Source organism: Mauremys mutica, chromosome 2 (assembly GCF_020497125.1).
Source record: "Mauremys mutica isolate MM-2020 ecotype Southern chromosome 2, ASM2049712v1, whole genome shotgun sequence".
NCBI lineage: Eukaryota > Metazoa > Chordata > Testudines > Geoemydidae > Mauremys > Mauremys mutica.
In genome coordinates, this window is record NC_059073.1 from 213388177 (window position 1) to 213413509 (window position 25333).

General features: G+C 40.1%; 1 protein-coding gene across 1 annotated transcript in view; it reads right to left on the minus strand.

Moving 5' to 3' along the window:
- Positions 1-469: 469 nt before the first annotated feature.
- CDCP1 (CUB domain containing protein 1) overlaps positions 470-25333 on the minus strand; it is a 49174-nt gene continuing 24310 nt past the window's right edge. Inside the window, exons 3-9 of the mRNA XM_045007800.1 lie at positions 23884-24240; positions 21912-22280; positions 11874-12101; positions 10669-11049; positions 9850-10215; positions 5606-5690; positions 470-4506 (exon numbers count right to left, since the gene is read on the minus strand). Of these exons, the coding sequence (XP_044863735.1) occupies positions 4044-4506; positions 5606-5690; positions 9850-10215; positions 10669-11049; positions 11874-12101; positions 21912-22280; positions 23884-24240 (2249 nt within the window). The 3' untranslated portion in view covers positions 470-4043. The remainder of the gene's footprint in view (positions 4507-5605; positions 5691-9849; positions 10216-10668; positions 11050-11873; positions 12102-21911; positions 22281-23883; positions 24241-25333) is intronic.

Genomic DNA, 25333 nt, shown 5'->3' on the forward strand with positions numbered 1-25333 from the left:
TGATCCAAATCACAGCACTTAAGCACTTGCTTCACTTTGAAATCAACAGGACTATTCACATGCTTAAAGTTAAGCATGTTCTTAGGTGCTTTGCTGTATTGGGGCCTGAGTATTAAGCACCTAGCAGCATCTAGATAAGGGAGATTATTCATCTAGGTCCTCTGCTCTTAGAGACAGAAGCTTCTGCTTAGCTGTACTCTCTAAAACAGTGGTTCGCAACCAGGGGTATGCATACCCCTGAGGGTACACAGAGGTCTTTCAGGGGTACATCAACTCATTTAGATATTTGACTAATTTTACAACAGGCTACATAAAATGCACTAGCGAAGTCAGTAAAAAATTAAAATTTCATACAATGACTTTATACTGCTCTATATACTATACATTGAAATGCAAGTACTGTACAATATTTATATTCCAATTGATTTTATAATTATATGGTAAACATGAGAAAGTAGCAATTTTTCAGTAATAGTGTGGCTGTGACTCTTGTATTTTTAGGACTTGATTTTGTAAGTAAGCAGTTTTTAAGTGAGGTGACACTTGGGGCACCCAAGACAAATCACACTCCTGAAAGGGGTACAGTAGTCTGGAAGGGTTGAGAGCCACTGGTCTAAAAGAACGCTAGATTTGGCTTAGAGCCACATAACTATCTCAGGGGACTAAATAACAGAATTCATGGTTAACAGAATTCAGAAAGTTTCAGATCTCAAATCTGGCACAGATAAATAGAGACCAGGTGTCATTACTGCACAGAAAGTTTGCTTCATCTCATGTGAGCCACCAATCTCCATCCAGTTCCTAGTGGACAAGTGTCCGCATTTTAATTAATAATAATTTGCAATCTCAGAGGGGTTAAGGACTGACTGGACATGTCAGCTTAACTTCCTTCTCATCACTAGAGATGATCTGACGAGGTCATGGTTGAGGCCAATTGTTAAGGTGAGGCGAGGAAGCTTGAATTGCTATCGTCTACCCTGTAGTAGTTCTGCAGATAAAAACAAATATTTCAGTCTCCAGGGATTTCAAGCAGGCTCTTTAATGAGCACAAAGTGCACTTACCATTAAAACAAGAAAGCGGCTACGGATACAGACTCCATAAAATGTATTGTAATCAAAACTACAAATTTCATACATTTTAATAAGGCTCTCTTTGGGATCAGATGCTTGCAACAAGGTGAACTTTTGCACTATTTCCCCCAAAAATGATTCCACTGGAACCCAACGCCTGTCTCAATTTGGCTTAAATAATTACAAACATTATGATCCTACTAAGGCACTGTTGGATCATGTATTCCATTGCATACAAACATTTTACAAAAGTAATACCTAAAATATGAAAATACATATCTAAAACACATTTCTTTCTTAAAAAAGGAAATTAACAGTATACCACCACAGCTGTAAAACAAAATAGATATATACATTCAGTGAATAAGTTATTATCATGGTAAACTTTGTTCTCCAGAAATACATTCTTATTGCCTGGGATTCTCTTTACTATAAGCTGTCAGATACAAAAAATACACAAGGCTGATCTAGCATTCCTTGAATAGACGAGACTGTCATTAAAGTCAATGGGAGTTTTGCCAGCATAAGGTCTGCAGGATTTAATCTTTATATGTTAGTTGATAGAATTCTTCCTCCCCTCTCCCTGGGAAAGTAAACTTATCCCAGAAATCATCTTACAGGAGAACTATTGGTTTCATGTAACTTAAGTACAGTATTGGCATACACTAAAATGTCAAATCCCTACCAGATTTCCTTGATCACTCCTGTGTGGTTCATATGAACAGAGCTAATGCCACAGGATAGAAGAGCTGCAGAGGTACTGTTCTGACCTGCCCAAGTGATCATTCCAGCTTGCTCATGAGAAAAGATTCTTAGGCTCTCATTTAGCGCCACTCTAGCTACTTCAAAACCCAATTTACAAAAGAAAGAAGAAACATAAAAAGGGATGAAATTGCCCTGGTAACTACTCCAGTTTGTGCTCACAGTTTAGTTCTACTTATTGTAATATTTTTTTTTAAACTGCAATTTTTCCTAACAAAAAGGAAACTGTAGCCAATGTTACAATTCCTGTACTTAATGCAGTGAAGTCCAAACTTGGCAAAGAGAATTGCAAACCATGATAAACACATTGTAACTTTGATTTCGTACCAACCAAAAAGTTAAACCATATCTAATAAAAACCATACAGCCACCAGAAGAGTTGGATAAATTGACCGTCACATTCTTCCCTCAAAATCAAGACATGGCAATAGAGAAAGTTTGGCCTATGTCATATGCTTTGCAGTTTGTTAGCCAGAATAAGAACTAAAGGCTCTTGCCTAATAAATTGCAAAGAACAACACAGATGGATAACAGGGTTTGCTTCTACGGAGCCCCCCAGCCCTTTCCCCAAAGAGATGGAAATTAAGTAACATTGACCAGCTGGAGACAGAATTTTATTGCCCCAAGAAAAATATATTGTGGAAGTTATTTGCCTGAGAAAAATAACTATAGTTATTGCAGGAATCAAGGCAGAATAGCATAATTTAAGTTCTCACATGGCATTTAAATGTTCTACTATACATTGACATATGTGATCCCAACAACAAAGAGGAGATGGATATAAGAATACACGTCTCCATTCAAGTGCAACATATAACCACTTAATTTCCCTAAGACACAATTAAAAGTACTCTCAGATGACAGGGATCTCACAATATGCTAACAGAAATTCTATGATGAAACTGCTTCACATGCAACGTAAGTATGAAACTGATATTGAATCAAGGAAAATGTATTGTTCGTGTTTAGTTATGATAAAATATTTAGCACAGAAAGTGAAAATCCTTGCCCTGTTGATGTCAACAGAAAAATCCCCATTAACTGTAGCTGGACCAAGATTTCAGCCATAGATGGTTACAGTTGCTTGAAGTCTCCAGTTACTGTACATAAGTCATATAGTTTCTTCTATAAGTTATGTTGCCCTTCAAATATTGTTAAGCAAGAGATTTTTCATAGTGTGACGAGCAGAGCCAGATCTCCAAGTAGTCAGCTTTAGTTCCATATGCAAAAGCGTGTGTGCAATCATAGTGATTGTACATATACATAAATCAGGCACTTGTACACACAAGTGGATAGGCCTCTGACCATTTCTGTAGAAATACCCACAAGACTTGTGCTCCTGTAAATCCAACACTAAAACTGTAATAAATACCGAGGCCTGCTTTGTGGATTAATTCATACATTTTGCACAGGAGTCTGACAGAGTAATTGCATGTTGGAAGTGGAACACATTTTTCCACTTCAATATTTGTCTTCCTTCAATAAACAAATCTCTCTTGCAGGTCAAGTGCAAAGCATTAGTAGCAGATGGGATGCCATTATTATTTCTTTAGAACACCTTCTGTCATTACTGGAACAAGAAAGCACAGTGGAATAAGAGATGTGAACTCTATAGACATCAGAGCGGGAGAGCAAGTTTTTTTAAGTTCTCAAAAATGATAATTTTTTAAAACAAATACACAAGAGTATTATGCTTGCTGCTAAACTAGGAGATGCAGGGAGAAGAACTGGCATACAATACGGCTTCCTATGCTCTGACTTTAGGGAAAAAATCCAGCTTCTAGTAAAAACATTCCATAGATTTCAGGGCTGCTTTAAGACAGTGGTGTGGGATACATCCTCAGTCAACACCCAGCAATCTTCAGGAGAAGGAGGAATTACTTGGAAGAGAGAAACTGTTGAGCAAATATTCTCCCAGTTATGTTCAGTTCCTGAGCTTTTAAAAAATCCATTTTCCCTCTGGCTTTATGATAAAAGTGGAAGCATATCTTTGCTTCCATTTCCAAAAGAGAAGCACTTGCATTCATGGATGGTACATGAACTGTTGATACGTTTCCTAAAGGTTCATTCTAAAATTTGAAAACATCAGCAGTTGCGATTAAAAACAACCCATGTCTATGCATGCTTAAAAAAATAAATCTCCTCTTCTGATTTTTCTACAGTACATGAGAGCACTTTTCTTTAGTGTCACCCTCATTTCCAAACCAAAGTCATTCCTTTGGCATAAGTTGTACCACCAAGCCTTCTTGTTCCTTACTTTCCAACAAGGACATACCCACATCTCCAGTACTGTTCACACTTGTGTCTCCGTTGCTCGTGGTCTCCTCTGGTTTGCGATGTGCAAAAGTGTATGGCTCACTATCCCTCTCTGGGCAGAATGGGAGTTCCTCAGAGTTTGATATTTTAGTGGCTTTTTTGAAAGAGATGGGAGGTGGAGTAGGTGGTGTGTCACCCATAGGCCCATCAAAAGGCCGGTACACATCTACCTCTGGATTGACTGATCCATTGTATTCCTTCAGCAAATCTCCATAGACCATGGCATCATCAATGACTGCATAGACATGGGAGTCATTGTCCTGCCTCCTCTTTTTGAATAAGCCGTGTCTTCCAGGCATCTGGGTATTGATGTTGGCATTGTATGTACCCACGTTAGGATTCTGGCTTTCCTTCTTCCTGTTATAAAACAAAAATTAACAAGTGAGAACCACTGTAAATCCATATGTTACTTGTGTATTCAAACTCTGTAAGGCAACATTCACTTATATTTAATTATATTTCCATCAAGCCTATGCCTCAAGTATTTTCTTTGCAGGGCAGCAGAGCTTGTTCTCAAGTAGTAAAGGTGTTTACAGTTAGAAACATTGTCCTAGGACCAAGTGCCCCAACTTTTTACATCCAAGCTAGTGAAAAGTCCTACAATTTTCTAGTTTGTTTCAAGGGAGATGATTTTGCAGAGCTCTAGTTACCACCTAGAATATCTTCATTACAGTTTACAAATGAGGGCCCAAATCCTGCAAACGCTTAATGTGCACAAGTATCCTCATTGGCTTCATCTGAGTAAAGTTATGAGTACTAGCAGGATTGGGTTCCTTCTTTCAGGGCTCAAATTTAATTAAAACTACTCCTCCCAGGCCATGAAAACCAAGAGAGAATTTTCTAGGGCTAGAAGCTGGATGGATCTGATTGATTTTGGCCTTTTTCTATCCCACTCTCTGGCAAATATGTAGTAAAGCGGTTTTCAGTTTGTATCATTTGTAGACAGTAGCTACCTATAACCATGAGAAACATTACTGACTCATAGTAATGTGACTTCCTTAAATTACCCAGAATTAGGAAATCAAATCTGCTCCTGACTGAGTGCTGTGCAACGCATTGATGCATAAACTGACCTGTTTTATGAGGTATCTATCGGTAACAGGAGGGGGACACTTGTCTGAATAGCGACTATACAGCGCATTCAGGAAAAGCAGCCAAATTAACTTGGAAACCTTTATTAAAGTTCAGGTGATATCTACCTTAATACATTCAAACAAACACCAGAAGTCTATGCTAGTGCAAAGTGCATTAGTAAAGTGATCTACAATATTATTGCAAGAGTCTTAAGCTTTTTAGCTGCAACTCGTTGTGCCTCTCTATCCTACACCTTCCATTGCACACTCCAGACCCTTCTTCAAGGGCTAACTATTCAATATGTTAAATAAGCGGAATGGAACGCCCTGGCAAAACTACTACTAAATCTGCCTAAAATCAGCATCTTGAGTAATGAACATACTTCTTCCTAGTGCAGCATATGATGATTCCGATAATTGAGAGCGCTCCAGCCACACCAACTACCACAGCAATTATCAGTGACAGATCTATAAAAAAAAATAGATACAACAACGAGAAATAAAGTCATTCAAGAATATGCAACCACAGTTAACCTATTGAAATCTAGCTGCCATACTTGACTTGCATCATTGCTGCTTAACATACCAGGTCTACGCAGAGAATCAGCCAGTTCTTTTGCCTCTACACTTACCTCCTACATCTCACTTACTTGCATCTGATTGACTGATTGAACACAAGTGTGAAGAGGAAGGGAAAAGGATCCAACAGCAAAGACATGAAATAGCAGGATCATTTCGTTAACTCTCCCTTCAACCTATTTAAAGATGTAAAAACCAAGCAAACAGAAAGCCACCTGACAGATCTTTAAGGTGCCATAAATGAAAGCCTCACAAAAATCAAGCAAGCAAGCAGGTCAATGTACCCATAGTGCAGGAGTTTATAGGAATGGAGCTATAGAAGTTTTACTGAATTAAAACAAAACGAAAAGTTTAAAAAAGAAAAAAACATTTAAAGAAATAAGTTTACAGGCAATGAAGAGTGAACTAAAGAGGAAAAGAATTAGAGGTTCATTAGGTGATGTAATCTGTTCTAATCTGCATTGCCAACTCTTGCTCTAGGCCTCAATTCTGTAGGCACATGCACAGCTATGAATGCAAGTACTTCCATTGAGCTGAACGGGACTACTTGCAGACATATGGGTTTTGCATGATTGGGGCCTTGAAGCTGAAGAATAAGGTGCACTAAATTTTATTCTGACAGGCAGGATGTTCTTGTAGATTGGACACAGGAGTTGGAGCAAGGAACTCCCAAATCCTAATCCTAGTTCTGACATTGAATGAATCTCAGCGGAGAGGCACTCCTTAGGCTATGTCTATACTACACAGCTTTTAGCGACATGGCTGTTGTGCCACAGCCGTGCTGCTAAAATTCACACAGTGTAGCTGCATTTTGTTGGTTCTCCTGCCGACAATGCGCTGTTCACACTGGCACTTGTCGCAGCAAAACTTTTGTCTTTCCGGGGGTGGGAGGTTTAACACCTCTGAAAGACAAAAGTTTTGTCGTTCAATTGCCAGTGTAGACATAGCCTTAGAAGTGAGCATGACAGAGAACGTGCATTTGAACCACACAATATGCACTATCTGAGGGTGCATAGGAAGAGTCATTATTGATCTCAGTTTGCCAGATGACTGAAAATTCAATGGCGACTTTTTAAATCAGCTACCACAGAACTGACACTTGGCAAGCAGACCATATGATAGCAGGATTTAATTTTGTTTCTATATGAGTATACAGAGTCAGAGGTAATGCTTTAACTATTGTACACTCTGAAAATAAGTCCCAGACTCTTAAGTGAGTCTCTTTCTAAACCTACCTTTCAGTATAGAACATTGCCTGTTCATTAATGTGGAGAGTAGCTTAAAACCCCCCCACAACATTTGTTTTTCTACATGGTATTTAAGTTTTTGTTGTTGTTGTTTTTAATAAACATACCCAGAAGGCACACAAAAGGTCAAGCAACATTTTAATTCCCAAGATCACAGATCTAGGTTTGGTATACACTACCAACGTATGTCAATAGAATTGTCGCTCAGAGGTGTGGAAAATCCACCCCCCTGAGCAATGCAGTTATACCAACCTAATTCCCGATGTAGACAGAGCTATGTCAACAGGGGACATAGCACTGTCTATATCGGGAGTTAGGTTGGTATAACTATTGCCTTTCAGGGAGGTGGAGTACCTACACCTACACCAACACCAATGGGAGAAGCCCTCCCTTTGGCGTAGTACATTGTGTGTCTTTCATTTAGAAAGATGCTTCTTTACAAACCTATTTTCCCAGCAATTAGTTCCTGTGTCTGCACACACACACAAAACCTCTGGTAGATGTATGTCATTACTGTGTACAACAATATAGACAGATGGATGTGACTCTCAAATTTGCTACCACCAGGGGCAGCTCCAGGAACCAACGCACCAAGTGCATGCCTGGGGCATCAAGCCACAGGGGATGGCCTGCTGGTCGCCGTGAGGGCAGCAGGCAGGCTGCCTTCAGCGGCATGCCTGCGGTAGGTCTGCTGGTAACACGGATTTGGTGGCATGCCTGTGGGAGGTCCACCGGTCCCACGCCTTCGGCGTACCCGCCGCCAAATTGCCGCCAATACCACAGGACCAGCAGACCTCCCGCAGGCATGCTGCCAAATCCGCGTTACCAGCGGACCTCCCACAGGCATGCCGCCGAAAGCAGCCTGACTGCTCTGCTTGGGGCATCAAAATACATAGAGCCGCCCCTGGCTACCACTGGTACTTACCCATACATGATAAATACCAGAGTTTGCAGCAGAGCTTTGAAAATGGGAAGCACAATATATTATAATGATGATCTTCTGATTTCAAGGAATAATACTAATCAGAAAGCAGTGTGATCTAGTCTGAGGAGAGGGCAGGGCACCAGGATCTCCTGAGTTCTAATCCTAGCTGAAATATTCCTTCTGCAGCTTTGGGCAAAACACCCAGTCTCTCTGCCTGAGTTTCCCAATCCTTAAAAATGAGAATAATTCAAAATAGTTATTATTTACCTCATAGCACCATTGCAACCATTAGTTAATGTCAGTAAAGTGATTTGAAGATTAAGAATACTACATGAGTGCTAATGATCTTCATTGTACAAAATATCAGAGACAGAAGTCAATCACATACTTTGTTTCTAGAGGAAGGAAGGTTCTCCAAATTCATAAGCAAATTTTAATTTATGTGGATGGACTGGGGAGAATTAGGACAATAAGAACAAAACACTAGATGTACACAATTACTGATGTCTAGGGGAAATTTTTTTTTCTAAAGTACATGTTTATGGCTCTCAAAGATTTTTGAAGTTCAGGTATTTCAAAGTGCAGGGATTTTATGATTAATATTAATTAGGCGTAATATTAGTAGCCATTAAAGAAAAAAATCTGTGCCACATGTTCTCATCCATGCTTGTTAAAAAGCAGACAGAGACACACTGTGCATTTAATATGTACCTTCATTATTTACACAGTGCCAAAGCAGGCCAGGTCTTTTACAGACACACAAGATAAGTTTCTATACCAGGTAACGTACAGATTAAGGCCCCACTTCTGCAATCAGATCCATGTGACTGTAAGGATCCACTAGTCCTGACCAGATCAGCTTGCTGGATTTGTGCCTAACTAGACATCCTACAAAGAGGAAAGGCAGTTGGAGGAAAGGATACAATGAGATTTTAAGAAGTCCTTACCCATGTGTCACTCTGTGGGTTGTTTGCCAATCTTAAACATGTGCGTTGTTTTGCTTTTCAGTTATTAAATACACACTGCGACTTCAGGATTTCAGTATTATTTCAGACCTCTCCCAATGCTTAAAATGATTACCAAACTTAGGTAGCAAAGACTGACTTAATAAAAAGCTCCAAGATTCAGGGAACTGATTCTAGGTATAGTCCTTAATTTTATTTGATTTTTTTTATGACTGTACAGTGGATTATTTGCTCTAGGCCCTGATCTCTTAGGTCCGATAGTGACGATCTGTGTGCAGCCCCATTGAAATTAGCACATCCAAATACCAATGTTCAGACTTGAAGTCTAATCCCACAGGAGGCTGCAGCTCTTTTGTCCATCTTCAATTAAGAAGAGAACATCCTCCCCTTACTTACTTTCAGCTAAATATAGCAAAGAAGAAACTGAAAAACAAGACTGATAATGCAATTGAAAACATCTAAACATTAATTTTATATATATATATATATATATATATTCCTAAATGTTCTCGAATATGGTGTCTGAAATACAGATTGGTCCTTAAATATCTTGGAATTTATACATCAAGTTTTACATTCTCTGTTTCAACTAAATTCAGAATCATCTGACAATTCTGCTACTTCAATCTCTTCAGCATTTTAACACTTTCTACTTCTTTTGATTGTTTCCTAAGACAATACATCCAAAAAAGAGAGAGGATCCTGATAGAGTTTAGGCATCTGATGCAGTATTCTACAAAATGTAGAAAAAGCTGCAGTTTTGTAAAGCTGCTGAGAAGCATCTCTCTGCACAACAAATTGATGAAGCAAATAGTCTACTAGCACATCCACACCTGTGTACAGAAAACACCAGAGCATCCATACTACAGAGCATTATCCTCCCTCAGTATAGAAAGACAGCGACAACTCACCTGTCTTTTGTGAGACAAATGTCACCCAGAACTGCAAGCTCAGCTGTTTCTTAGTCACTGGTTTACAGTTAGAGATGTTTACCCAGAAGTGGTGATACATATGTAGGGGCTCAGGAAGCAGCTCATCTTCACGGCGCACAGTTTCTTCAGCCTTTGGTTTCTGTTCCTTTATGTTGACATAGGCACGGCCTGTTTCACAAGTAATGTCCATCCGCTCCTTCAAGAACGCTAAGCGAGCAACTTGCTTCCTGGGGACTGTGATGTTCCAGGACACGGAGACATAAGGAGGCAAACCCTCGAACCAGTTAGGGGTCTGTAGGTAAACTTGAGCTTTTGGGTCTGGGGTCACAGTAAAGATACATTCCTCTGTAGTACAGGAAGAGAGAGATTGTATGCATAGCCAAGAACATTGGCAATACTTTCTCTTTAAATACATTACTTAGCCACTCTTTTCTAAAATAAAACACGCATCACTTACAATGGTGACTAGGGATTCACACAGAAAAAAATCACAATATCTCATTAGTAGTAACACATCACTTATCACCATTTTTGTGTAACAGTTATAACATGGTTTACCTGCAAGATTTCCCTCATAACTACCCACCCACAACTCCAAGCCTGAAGTTTTTATTCCCTCCTTACAGAGGCAAAACTCCCCATTGATTCAAAGAAAGGTTTGCTCAAGTAATGACATCGCAATTGGACGCTAAGAAATGTAACTACTGTTATGGTAGTATCTGACGTACAATGGTTATTAGTTAATGGATATATTGAAGGAGTTGGGGAATGGAGTGAGGGAACAGACCTCCACCTTACCTTTAATAAATGGCACAAAAGACATTTTCAGATCCTGATTAAGAGAATCATTGAGGAATCCTCTGCCATATGTTTTTAGGGATATGGTGATATTGTCTCTCATTTGAATCTTTTCAATGGATCCACCAGGACAGAATATACCAAGCTTTAACTCCTTTCCCTGGGTGGTGCTGACAATGTCGTAGCTGTAACTTTTATTGCACATCTGGTCTTGGATGTGTTGTTGTAACTTCAAGGATGGAGAAATTATTTCCACATTGATCTCTTCTGGAGCCAACAGCTTCCAAGTAAACTTATCCAGCCGAACTGGGAGCTGGGAAATAGCCCTGGGCACAGTGAGGTCATAGATCTTCTTTTGGCAGTGTCTGAGATCCCAACAGGCTGCAGTCACAGAGACACAGATTATAGCTATACTTTTCACATTGAGCAGAGCTATTACAATGAGGTTTTACTATGTGCTAGAGTGGTTAGGTCTGTACAAACACAAAACAACAGAATTCTATTGTTTGGTATTGGGTACGTGCTGAAAGATGGAAATAACTCAAATTCCCCATTAGCTCTGGTCCTGTGGGGATGCACTATAGAGTACATCCATATAGTCACCTTTCCCACTATATTTTCCATAGTAACCATTAATAAAATGAGTGTGTATCTCATGTACTTCAAAAGCTTTTCTCCTGACTGTTACAGGATATTAAGGGAAACCAAGAAATACAAATGCACAGAGTTCACCTGATGGCACTTGGTCAGCACACAGGATATTATCTTCCCTTCACCATTTGTCTACACACTTCATGGAATTTTCCATAGAACTGCGTAGACATCTGGTATAAGCAGCATGGATGCCACCTGCCCCATGTTTGAAGGAGAGCTTTACTACAGCTCTGTCCTAAGACAGGTCCCAGTGCTAAGCAAGAAGCTTCCCTCACTTGCTTGTCTTCCATGTGCTAGGATTGAATTTTTCCAGAAACTAGCTATGCTGTTCTTTTCTGTTACCAAACCCCTACATCTTAAACACAAACTGGTTTATTTACTGACTTACTGTACCCACCACCTATTTGTTCAGCACCTGTCTGCAAGCCAAACCACACTTAAGCACAAATGAAAGACAGGATTTACAAGCCTGAACCTTCAGTAGAATACTGCGGAAATGAGAACACGTAGACCCCTTCTGTAGGTAACAAAATACAAGGCTCTTGTCATACCTATGGTTTTTTCAGCTGTGATCCTCAGACGCTCCAAATCATAACACTGGAAGAAAATCTCGTACATGTTGCCTGATGTTAAAGTTACATTACGTTCACAGATTCTAAGATCTTTACAGATCAAACATTCTGGCTCAAACTGCAACGGACGCCCACTGTGTGGTGATTTTGGCTGTATGGTTATACTTATGTCTCTTTCTTTGCGTAAGTCAATCAAGTATGTTACATCTGAAATGGGAAAAAAAAAGAATTAGATCAACACAGCAATTAAATAAATGTGGTGAACTGGAACCTCATCCCATTCCTCTCCTCTCCAAAAATCAGATGTTGGACTTATCTTTACATTAGCTAGGAAAGCATTATTTACTTTTTACACTATTGGAATTAATACAAGTAACTGTTCTTCTGAGTTAGGAGTTAGCCTTCATAACAAAGTCCAATTACACTTTCTATCTTTTCCAGCTTCAGAAGGATCATATGTACTGCTGAGCAAACAGCTGATATTTAGTTTTGATTCTGGAAAAATAAAATCAGATCATTTTGAAACGAAACCGAATCTTTCCAGTTTCAGTCACCGAAACATAAAACACACACAAAAAAAGTGTTCGACCCACAGGACAAGAAATGTCGTTTTGAAACATTTCATTTTGGTAATGTCAATATGGTTCATTCTGAAAGTGTCAAATGTTTCAATATTTCCAAAGATTTTTCTTTTTGGATGAAACTTTCAGGGGACTTTGATATGAATTTGTGAATAGTTTTGATGCCCCCCCCACCAGTGCATTTTTAGCAAATTTATTATTTGCCAAATTCCCACATAATCTCATGTATGCTAGTCCCTTCTGAAAAGGCTATGCAAGATTATAAGGAGCTTGCTATAGAAAATTCTTAAGCTCACAACTATAGTATTCACAGTAGGAGCTATAGAATGGTCATAAGAGACCAGTGGATAGGGCACCAGCCTGAGTCAGAAGTTCTGCGTCCTATTGCCAGCTCTGTCAGACTTGTTGTGTGACCTTGAGCAAGTAAAGTCACCTTTCTGTGTCTCAGTTTCCCCACCTGTAAAATGGAGGTAATGCTTTCTCACCCATGCAAAGTGGTTTGAGATCCGTGGATGAAACTTGCTGAGTAAGTATGGAGTACTGGTACTATGTAGCTAATTAATTTCATTTCTCTATATTACATACCATAAACTACAGCAATACTGTTCTGATGTTACTTTCGCAAAGGACTAAAGTACTTTTCTGTGATGTTTACATTTTGGGTTTGTTTGTTTTTATTTTAAGCCTTAAAAAACAAAATTGAGAATGAAGAACTGGGGAGATAGTGGTACATTTTTTTCTGACTACTATGTGACCCTCTGTTTGATGGTTAAGATGCTGCTTGTTAAAGGATAACTAGGGATTAAGTCAGCCAGGTGGTTTTGCATTATTGCAGGAATTAAAGTCAATGGGTCCAGACAGCCAATCACCTGTACTTAAACAATACTGGTGTCAATTCCTTTGAAGTTTTACCCCCTCTGATCAACATGGCAGCTGGTAACGGGGCCAGGGGAGATGGGAATCCAAATGGGGAAAATGAAATGGTTTGAGAGCGCTTAAAAGAAAGCCTCAGTCCAAAAGCTGAGAGAGGCAAGATCTGCAGGAATGCAGATGGAACCCTGATCCCCAGAAGTGGAGGAATGGTGGGTGGTGAATTTAGGATAAGTGGGTCTGCCTAAATTGAGGGAATTGCTAAGTTTTAGGTAAGAGTCATACATGTAGGACTTTTGTTGTTTTAGCCCTTTTCTCTGAATGATGTATTCCTATGGATAAAAGGTACTTTGTTTTCAAGAAGCTAATTGGAGCCATTGCTTTTTCATACTGATCACAGCTTCTGAAGAGTTCTCCCTCCTCCCACCCCCCCCCCCGAACCAAAACCAGCTGGACCTACCAGGAAACATGGTTGGCAAACAGTGGTGTTGTAGTCTCAAAAGCCAGGCAGAAAATTGGGTGAATCATGGGATTCCACCCTGAGAGAAGTGCAGGCACTAGGCCTGTCACCTGAAAGGGGTCCCAGGGAAGGACAGAGAGATGGGTCCAAAAGTACTGTTCATGCTGAGCCACAACCGAGAACTAATGGCCATTAGAACTGAGGATTGTTTTGAAATGTTGAAAAATTGAAATGAAACTTTTGCAAAAAACAGTTTGCTAAAGGTTTTCTACATTTTTTGACCAGCTTTACTGGTCACACACACTAGTGATTTAAAATGGAAGAGTTCTCATTTCTCAGATTTACATCGATTGCAAGGTTGTCTTCACCCCCCATTTACAAGCATATCAGACAATTTAAATTTCTTCAGCTTAGCTGTGAACAAAGTTGCCTGGTTGCTCAGAGTCTATTCAGAATCAAGCTCAGCCAACAAAGTCCAAAGAGGAGGGGAAGCTGCCAAATATGGTAAATTTGCAAAAGAGTTAGTTTATTGAGATCATATAGTTTAAAAGAGGGCCTCCCAATACTTATTTCTTTAGATCGGACATTTAAAATGCACACATGTACAAAAGCTGTGAGCAACTAACTATAATTTAATTTACAATAACCACTGAGCACGATCAATATTAGAGCTCTGTGAGCACTGGAATGAGTATTTTTGAAGTCTTTTTGTTCTGAATCAGAAAAGAGTTGGAAATGTCAATTTTTCTATGGAACAAAAAGTTTTAGAAAATTCTCTTTTGAGAGCACCGAAATAGAGAGTTTTTCAAAAAAACTCCAGGCAGAGAACATGGGGAGTCCTCCAAGCAGGCAGCTGGCTAGCTGGGGAGCCTGTAAGCTGGACATCCTGCTTGGTTTCCATCAAAAGTGCGGATGGACCTGACATGTTCACATAGAACATTTCGATTCTGTAGAATCATTTTCTGACAAAACTGTTTCACTGGAAAATTTACAGCCAGTTGCAATAAATACAAATATATTGACAACACCAACTATCAGCCTTCAATAATCAAAAGTTGGTATTTAACAATCTGCCTCAGCCAGCAGACAGCAAACATGAAAAAAAAAATCCAGAAAAATTGTCTGTCAGCCCCCACAACAGACCTTTATCCTTCCCCGAAAACCCTATCACACACAAGATTTCTGCAGAATGCCTGGTCATCAAATATGGGCTATTTTGGGGGGTGGGGAGCAAGCTCCAGAGTCCCTGGGCCCTTGCAAAGAATGCTCTGCCAATAGCCCCCCTCTCTTTTATAAAGAGCGCAATCCTGCTCAAACAGCTCTGCTGGCTGTAGCTGTGTTACTATGGCATTGGGAGTTAAGCAGTCTCTCAGGTAAGTAGGATCCCAGGCCATTTGTCTTTGCAGGTCTATGGCGCACACAGGGACTATGGGCTTTTTGTAAGAGACCTGTGCTTGTTTTTAAACCCAGAGAACATTGTTCCTTTTCAGAATGTCAATCATCTGAATGCTCTAGGGATGTGTCTGTGTGTGCCTCCAGTGGGAGTAAAAAAAAAAAAAAAAAAAGGCTTTCTCTCATTGCTCAGGAAGTTTCAGAGTAGCAGCCGTGTTAGTCTGTATCCGCAAAAAAAACAGGAGTACTTGTGGCACCTTAAAGACTAACAAATTTATTTTAGCATGAGCTTTCGTGAGCTAAAGCTCACTTCTTCGGATGCATAGAATGGAACACACAGACAGGAGATATTTATACATACAGAGAACATGAGAAGGTGGAAGTATGCATACCAACAGGCAGAGTCTAATCAATTGAGATGAGCTATCGTTAAATGATAGATAGAGCTAGGGAGGTGTGACTAACTGAAGAGGACTGGGACCTACTTAGTCCTACTGCACCTATTTTGGGGCCTCTTCCATTAACTGCAAGATAAGAGCCTCAGTTTGTAAGGTCCCACACAATGTTTTCTAAATGGAAATCAAAGGGGAAGAGGATTCTGTTAAATGTGGCTTTTTGCTGCATTTGCCCTGACAGACAGCAACTACTTTCTGTTCAATTCAGACAAGTTTTTGAAAAGCTATTATTCAGTCACAGAAAGCTTGTAAGGTTCTGCTCCATTAAAGGTATGAGCTACTAGACTGGTTTAGTAGTAAAGCAATCAATTAAACTCCTCTCAAGGGATAGAAGCACTGGGTAAGCGACTCCTCTGGCCAATTGAGTGATACCACTGACAGACTCCAAAGGTTGTCCTCAACCAGAAGGATAAGTGGCAGGGCATTGAGGATGTGCATATATGAGCTGAGCACCTACATCAAGTATGGACTGAGAAGCCTGCATTTTCAGAGGCACTGCACAACCACAAGACCCACGTAAGATAGCTGTGAGCATTTAGTACTTAACAATCAGGCAGCTTACTTAGGTGCTCAACATTGTGTAGGCAAAATCTGAAAATTTTAGTCATTGTGCATAAAAATGGGGCCATTACAAAAGGTGGGTGAGCAGCATTATCCCCATTTTATATATGGGAAACTGAGGCACAAAGATAGAGACACGCCCAAGGTCACACAGTAAGTCAATGCCTCAACAGGAAGAGAATCCAGGTCTCAACTCCCAGTCCAGTGCCCTAACCACCAGGTCATGCTTCCTCCATGATTTGTATCAGCTATATGTGGTACCACAGATAGGATATTTGTTTTTAATCGAGAACAGCTATATATGTTTCCCTGGCACTCAACGGTAAGCACTGCAGACAGGAGTAAAACTTATCTAAGTGTTTGGGATGCCTTTAGAACATGCAGATATCAATTCTCTTTTTAATCTGGAAGTTAAATGTGGTTCTAATTAGTTCCTCATTACAGAGACAAAAAAAATCAACACAGTTTCAATAGATCCGATGCATAAGAGCCTTTGAAAGAAAAAAATTATATAAGACTACTCATGAAATCCACTAAAATCCCCAGAGAAACCACTGTTCTTATTTAAACCCAGGAGATTATTTGCATTTTATAAAATACAACAGCCAACAAGGATTTTTAGGATAACATCTGGTTTGCAGGACATAATGCATTAAAGTTCCACGTTACTGTCTAAAACAGAAGAGATGGATTAACTGAACAACACTTTTACTCAATTAGGTTTCAAGACACATTGTACACTGAATATAAGCAAACATGCTTTGTCAAACATGCACTTACTCTGAGGATTTGAGGAATTTGCTGCTCACGAATGGAGCCAGATCAAAGGTTAAATCATACTCCAGAAACAAAAAAGGGTCACTGCTGATGTGTCACAATCACTACCTAGATTGATCACCTCTAGGGTGAATCCATTTCAGCTTAGTTCCCTGCAGAGATGGCCTGCTAAATTAGCAGCAGCTGCAGTGATGGTTTTGCAAAGTGGACTTCTATCCACTAGCATTTGTTCTTAACTCACCAACTCATTTTAGCCAGACAACTGTCATATGTAAATTTTTTTAGTCTCTGCCAACAGGTGCTGAAGCCAGACCACCTACAGATAAATAACTTTATAGCTCATTATTACTTGCACCATCTAGTCTCCCGTTACAGGATTATTATTTTTAATACAGACAACAGTATTATAAGTTATTTCCTCTATCAAGTGGTTCCACAGGGCTGCACTTTACCCAGAAGTATCAACTTACATTAACTTGTGATTTTGAAGTTAAGAGTAATTTAGCTCTGTTTAAAAAAAAAAGGGGGACATTCCTACATATATAGGTATCTATATGTCTAGCTTTGCAAGTGGCTTCCTCTGACCAGTTAATATAACACCTGGATTGAACTTCATGTCATCTTGCTCTCATTCATGCCCCTATCTTGGCAAGGTATCATGTACCCAGAGGCCCTCTACAACCTGGATCTAGTTTAAAAAAACAAGGAAGCATCATCAACATGCTGACAGCACTACAGCCAATACACTTCGCTGTCTCCTACAGGAGCTCTTGGTTCACAAAGCAGTCTGGGTGACAAGAGAGCTCTACAAGAACCCTGTGCTAGATTATAGGTGCTGACTCCGTGGGTGCTCCAGGGCTGGAGCACCCACAAGGAAAAAATGGTGGGTGCTGCACATCCACCAGCTGCTGATAGAATTAAAAGAATCAGCATCTACACCTCCTAGCAATGGACAAAGGTAAGATCAGCCAAACAAGACCAGTACAGTAACCATATGATATCCTGGCTGAAATCCGTATTTGCCAGAATTTAAGGAAATCAGAGACCTCCACACCTTTCCCACCACCTTTTTGACACCACCCCCAAGCCAGAAAGTTAGAGACAGGGATGTAATTGGAAAAACCACCACCAACAAACAATGGGCTCTTTAGCAAGGGTGAGAATTTCTCTCTTGAGTAATCCTAGCACCAACTACTTAAGGAGTTACTGATCTCTCCCAATAATGGTCTCTAAACCTCATACTTTCTTTAAAAAGCAAGACGACGACATGGATCCTTTTTGGAGGTTATAAACTGCAGCACTCCAAGCCCCAAAATACCTCCATAATAAACTCACTCAAAAAATGTTGTTTGCGCTACCTACAAGTACGCCCTCCTATCATGGATGCAAATCACATCCAATCAATTAGTCTTATCCATAAAGTAGTTGGAAAATTCTTCACAGTGAATAACGATGGGCCCTATTTTTAAGTAAAGGCATCTCATATTAGCTAACTTGCTTGCTACCAGTAATAGTTCCACTGATCCGTTCCTCAAAGCAGGGATTTTATCTTATTGTCTTGAGCTATATTCTGTACATTGCCATGCACGTGTTGAATTAGGACAATCACCACAACCTCATGGATGGTGGAGAACATGGAAGTTTTCTTAGCCTTCCCTATTGCATGGCTCTTCCAGAAATTCTCTATTATAAATCAGTCAGACTCCAAATGCAGTTTCCACACCACTGGTGTGGTAAGTGCTTCCCCACATGCTTTGAAAGACATACATCATATCAAAATGACCCATGAGGATGTCATAAAGGGAGAGGAAATTTAGGAGACCTATTGATAGTCACATATAAGAGATAGTTATGATGTCCTACAAGGCCTGACAGAATGGCCCACTATCTGTGTTCCACCTCACAGAATTCTGAAATTAAATAGGCCAATGAAGTAGGTACACCACCATGATGTACTTGGCCTCTGTCTGAAGTAGGCAATAATGCCATGACAACAACAGTTCCCTCCAATATGCCTTTGAATTGGGACTCGAAGAACCAGAATTTGCCCACCTCTGTACATTGAGACACAAATCAACAGGTCAGTACTATTCTTATCATGGAGACCATGAGATCCTAAACTAAACTAACAGTCATCTACATAAGAACAGCCATATTGGGTCAGACCAAAGGTCCATTTAGCCCAGTATCCTGTCTTCCGACAGCAGCCAATGCCAGGTGCCCCAGAGGGAATGATCAGAACAGTAATCATTAACGTTGATATCAGCAAGGACAAGGTGTGCTGACTCTAACATGATAGACAAGAAATTGGTCTATACCAGTGGTCCCCAACCTTTTCATCTGGCAGGCGCCAGACAAAGGACCGTGGCAGCGGTGGAGCACCCACTGAAATGCCGCCGAATTTCTGTGGCATTTGGGCGGTGGCAAGCGGCGTCATCGAGAGGCGTCCCCGCTGAAATGCCGCTGAAATTCGGCGGCATTTCAGCGGGTGCTCCACCGGGGGCCAAGATGCGGGCACATTTAGATGCGCCTGCGGGCACCGCGTTGGGGATCCCTGGTCTATACCAAGAGGAACTGTGAGGTAGAATGGGGCACCCCATATCCCCATCACATTTTCTGTAATAACCCTAATTTGGGACTCACAAGAGGGCACACTCTTGGATACAAGTATGGAGTGGGAAAAGGTCCTTTGTACAAAGTCAGATGACAACAGAATGGTTATACCATCTCTCTAACTCTTCCTTGGTTAATATTGAACCAGCAACCATCTAGAGACAAATAGAATAAAACAAATTCAAACACATACACCCTCCATCCCCACCCCCATCATCATCATCCAGTCAGGGCACCTCCTCTATTCTGAAATCATGGATGTTGATAAGCCTTGTTAGCTACAGATCTTGCATTCATTTGTTCACTCATAAATAGACAGAACCACAAAATCCCTGTAAATGTACTCTAGAAAGCAGTCAACACACCTAATCTAAAAGTCTCGGACCCTTAATGTCTCTGGTACTTTCAGAAACAATTATAGTCACAATAAAACAAGAAAAGAAAATTTAAATTCCATGCAAAGAATATGAAGCATCAGACAAATTAAAAAAAATAGGAATTATCTTTAACACAGTTCATTATATTGTCTGAATATTATAGTATTCTCCAAAATGTTGAATGTTGATCCTATACGTTATATGGACAGCACAGTTTTTTGGGTTTTTTTTTTAAGTTACACCTTTAATGTTATCGGAACATATTCTCTGTAACTAAGTACACATACAAAGCAGACTTTTTTTTCCTAGTGAGGTTAGTTTAGATTAGTAGGCATACAGTACAATAAAAATAGGATTTGGATTTTTAAAAGCACTTCATATTGGCCTAACAGGGTTTCCACTGAATTCAAGGATTCCAGTGAAAGCAGAATTCAGCCAACACGGAATACTTTTGAAAATCACAGCTGATCTCTTCAAGTATTTGAGTTTCAGAAACTGATTCTACTTCTTCCAAAAAAGAGCAAAGATTTCGCAAAGTTGTTAAAGTCTCTTGTGTTTTGCAGACAAGGACAGGTTTCCCTCTAAAATCATTCACTGTGAAAAGGCCATGTGCTCCTCTGTGATAAGAAATTTCAATCAGTGTTTTAAATGGAGTTCTTTATATTGACTTTACAGTGACCACTAAAACCATTAAAGATAGTCTGTTTGATATCCGGTAGTATGGTCCACAACCCCATAGATTTTAGCAACAGTTGGTCAAACAACTTATTCTGTTTTAGATGCTAACAGCTGATGTATGTGTTATTCCAATCACAGCTGGAGATTAGAAGATACAAAATGACCTCGTTAACCTATTCTGAGTGACAAATGGCATGATATAGGAGATTGCCCTACACATTCAAATAGTCCTACTAGTAGAAGGACAACATCCAGATAAAAGTAATCTGGCTTATTACCTTACTGGAAGGTTCTCAGATATCATGGCAATGGGCACTGTATGAGGACTTGCACAGAATAGTAAAAAAAAGTCCTTATTTATATTACTAATACCACATCTAGGATTAAAGGTGAAATAATTTTTAATATCCAATTTACTTTCAATGCTCTTGCCATTGGTTTTCATTGTATTGAGCTTGATCAGTTAAACTGGTCGGTTTATGCTGTAGGGAGCTCCCATCTCTGGCTCTCATGTACTACCACAGCGCTGCTGTGTTTGGCTTTCCAACCCTGCAGCAAGTTATGAAAGTGTTTGAGTCAAATAAGGAAAAATAAAATGGCATGACTATGTCGAAATAGGACCTTGATTTCTATACTGAAACACATTGCAGGACTAACCAGTTCAGTTAAGCAAACGGGAGTCATTCCACTGACTTCAGTGAGAACTGGATCAAGTCCCAAGAGAGGGGATGTACTGATTACTGAAAAGCTACCTCCTGCGTAGTTACTGTGTACAGAATGCAAGATATGACATTACAGACAATTTAAAAGAAAGATTTCAGTTACTCAATGCACGTAACACAGACCATGTTGAAACAGAAGCAGGGGGTCTTAATTTGCTTTTGTTTTTAAAAAAAATGCCATGTAAATTTGTAGTACCTTTTACCTCTCCTTGCAGATTAGGGAATATCGTTCACCTTGCTGTAATGAAACCCCCCTGGCACCCAACACAGTACCACAGACCTCTCAATGTTGCTTAGCAACCTACTTGCTTAAACTCTTGTTGGTCCAAAGTTCAAAGATTCCAACAGCAGCCAGTCAGAAGTAATATTCTCTACCAAAATCACTCTGTGTGTAGCTGAACCCCAATGTTTATAAACAAAAGCAGGAAGCCTACTTTCATGTGATCTTTTTGCCCAGTTTACATTAACAAAAGAATTGAGAAAATGAAATAATCAGCATAAAGAGGGAATAATGGATAAGTGGCTACTTACTCTCTTCATTTTGAGGATATTGAACTACAATCCGAAAAAGCAGACTGAGGATCCCAGGGTTCTGATCATCATGATCGCAGCCCTGCAGGGACAAGTTGAAATTGCCAGGAATGTTGGCAGGTTGTTTGTCACTCAGTTTAAACACCTCAGGGCTACTGTACAATGCAGGTAAGTAATACTCCACTCTTTCCTCTTTCCTTTCACAGTTGGAAAGGCTATAGTTGCGGAAGATGACACTGGATCTAAGGTTAGAAGGAACAACAAACTGCCATGTCATGAGCTCATCTTGTGGGAATCCCAGTGGGTAGTTGGCAGACATTAGGGTTGCTGATGTCTCTCCTTTAAAAGTAGATTCAATAATACACAACCCTATTACAGAAAAAAATAAGGTGCCATTAAAGAAGATACATATTCACATGCACAGTACAGTACAACAACAATGGAAAAACAGTACCTTCAAATAAAAAAAAGCCTTTAATATACATCTCAGCAATAGGCTAAATTATAGAAGAAAACAAGAGTGCATATATTGGAGTTGGTGATGTCATCCTCAAATGGTTGATCCGCAGAGAAGGTAAAGAATCTGCTCTTGTTGTTGACTTAGAGTTAAGCTCCAAAAACACAGGCCCGTCTACCACATGAGTGAAGGATCCGACTTTCAGCTTGGCTCCACAGAAGAATGTGTGTGACTTGTATAATTGTGTTTACTTACCCTGCCTCTCTGAATTCCATGTACAATATCACAAGTGAGAGGACATTCAAATCACTGGAGAACTTAAGTGTAGCAGTTTGAGTCCAAGGATTTAAGAGCTCTATAAAGAGTGCACAAGGCAAAAGTCTCAAATATGTAAGGCGGTAGCTGAATCCCGCCTTGTAACATGCCTGACCTGTGAATTAAAAACTAACTCTCTGACTAAGCAGGCATCAGTGCAGAAAGCAAAATGCAGGAGAACTACTAATATATTCAGGATTCATTGCTGACCAGCAGCAGTAAGGAGGACAACACTCTGTCTACTCAATAGCTAAAACTAGTGGTACTGCACTGGTGATGAATTACATATCTGATTTTTGCCTGTGTGGATGCACCTATGTTGTGTCTCTGAAGCAGTTTCCAACCACAACTAATACTGACTGAGGCATTCAGGTAAAAGGTGGGAACGTCTCACAACCAAAAGGTATTTGTTTGAGCAAGGCATGGAAGGCTCCATCCTTTGCCATGGCTCCTACAGATGAAAAATCCAATTGTGCAAGTTTCACATTACGGAATGGGCTGAAACAGACTATTATGCATATGCAAACATGAGCAGGCAGGCTGATGTACCTTCCAGGCATCCTTCTTCCAATTTCCTAAACTGCAATGTAAGCCTGAGGAGTTCAGCAAGTTATGAAGAAAGAAGCTGTTAAAATAGACTCAATAGCAGTCTTCATCCATTCTCACCATTTTGTTATTCATATGTTTTTTACTGTTTTGCAGATACTTTTGGTTTGTTTTTAAAATCCTATAAAGTCTCAATTTAAGAAGAGTTTGGATAGTACTGTTTGAGTCACAAATAGAAACGGCACTTTTCATAATTATTAGGTGAACTGATTGAACTAAAAGTCATGAAAGTAAGAGGACAGTCTAAAAACCTTTTTTAAAAATAGGATAACTAGAAGAAGGGAGAGGGAAGTAAGTAAATTAGAGTAATTACAAAACTAAAAGTTGATAGCAAGGATCTCTGAAGCAAGGAACATGACTGAGTACTGGAAATATTTCACTTGATTTTAATAAGATGGGCTAAGGTGTGAGGATGTAGAGAAAATAGGAAAGTACTAATGATTAGACCTATATTGCCTGTGATTTTTAGTTTTTTGATTTTTTCCTGTTTCAAGTTAACCAAGTACAAAGATTAAAAAAAAACAACAAACTTTTGCAAACTACAGGAGCTAATTATAACTGCAAATAAATAAGTAAATAGTATACTATACCTACTTTTTATGGAAGATCTGTTTGCTATGTTAAAGCCAGAGGTGGTGAGATCTGAATTCCACGGGAGTTGTAAGGCCAGGACAACTCCCCCCTGCACCTTGATCCGAGACACTGAGCCATTTCTGCAGAAGGTTCCAATGCTGACTCTGGTAGTGTCAATACAACTGCTGATACTGTAAGTGATTAAATCTGGACAAGTATCTGTGGGCCTAATCTGCCTTAACCATGGCGTAGAAAATTTCAGTTCAAGTCCAACCTTCTTATTGGCTTTCACATCCCAGATGTAGGTCCTGTTAAGGCGAGGCAGTCCTGATGGCTGAAGATGAACATCTCCAAAGGGGCACGGGCCTGACATACAATCTAAAATAGACACACACAAAGCAGGTGCACAAACCATGAACAGTTGAGGAACTTGCTGTTCCCCCCACTCCCTCCCACTGTGTTCAGATTTTTCTATTAAATTATACCTAAATCCCCACCACCACTTAAATTACAGAGTGCAACATACCCTCGCTGTTTTAACAGCTAGCAAATCAAAGCAACCAGTTTTAAGACATGAAATTACATACACTGTACACTTCCCTACAGGCCTCTTGAGAAAGCTGGAACAGTATTGACAAGCTTGGGTGTTCAAAAACCATAAGTCAGGCCCCCCATAATAAAGCGATTCATTATCTTTTAAGTCAGATTTTGAAAAACAAGTACATTTTGGGTTCTTCTGAGCCTTTATAGTTCATGTTTTCAATCTCTTTCCTCCACATACATGAGGGCAAAAAATAGTCTTTTTAAATGAAAGCTGAGATTCGTGACTCCAGGAACTGGGATGTTTAAGAAAAACCATCAAAAATAGCAAGACTCTTGACACAATCATAAGAGTTGGCAACACTGCTTGAGCGTTTGAAGCACGTACAAGACTTGCCTCTGAAATTGTGCTGCAGAGTGCGCTACCAGGCATCCAGAAGGGCCTGGTGTACCAGGCTTTGAATAACTGCAGTTTGGGCATGCTCGATAGAGACTTGCTAGATCTTAAAAGCTACAGTCTGCAAAGATTCTGTCCTCACTGAGCATGCGCCAACCCCTCACAACTCCTAGTGCTGACGGACTGTGCACACGTCCTCCCCACAGAATAAATGAGCTTGTGCCAGCCCAGGACCACCAGGCCACAGAAGGGCTTTCTCTGAAGTAATTGCTCCAGATCAGGGTGGGGCTGGGCATTGTGCTCTCAATGACCCATTGTCTGGAAACATTCACTGTCTCTTGTTTGAATGCAGAGGGGAGTGAAAGGAGTATATTGGGACTAAGGGTCTGGTGAGATTGGGACTGGAGGGAGTGGGGAGGAGAGAAATGGGGACTGGGGGATGACTGGCTGGGCAAAGAGACTGAGCTGGTGCAGGAGGGCAGGCTGGGACTGGGAGCTAGTGAGAGAAAAGCGGGGAGGACAATGAAGCCAGAT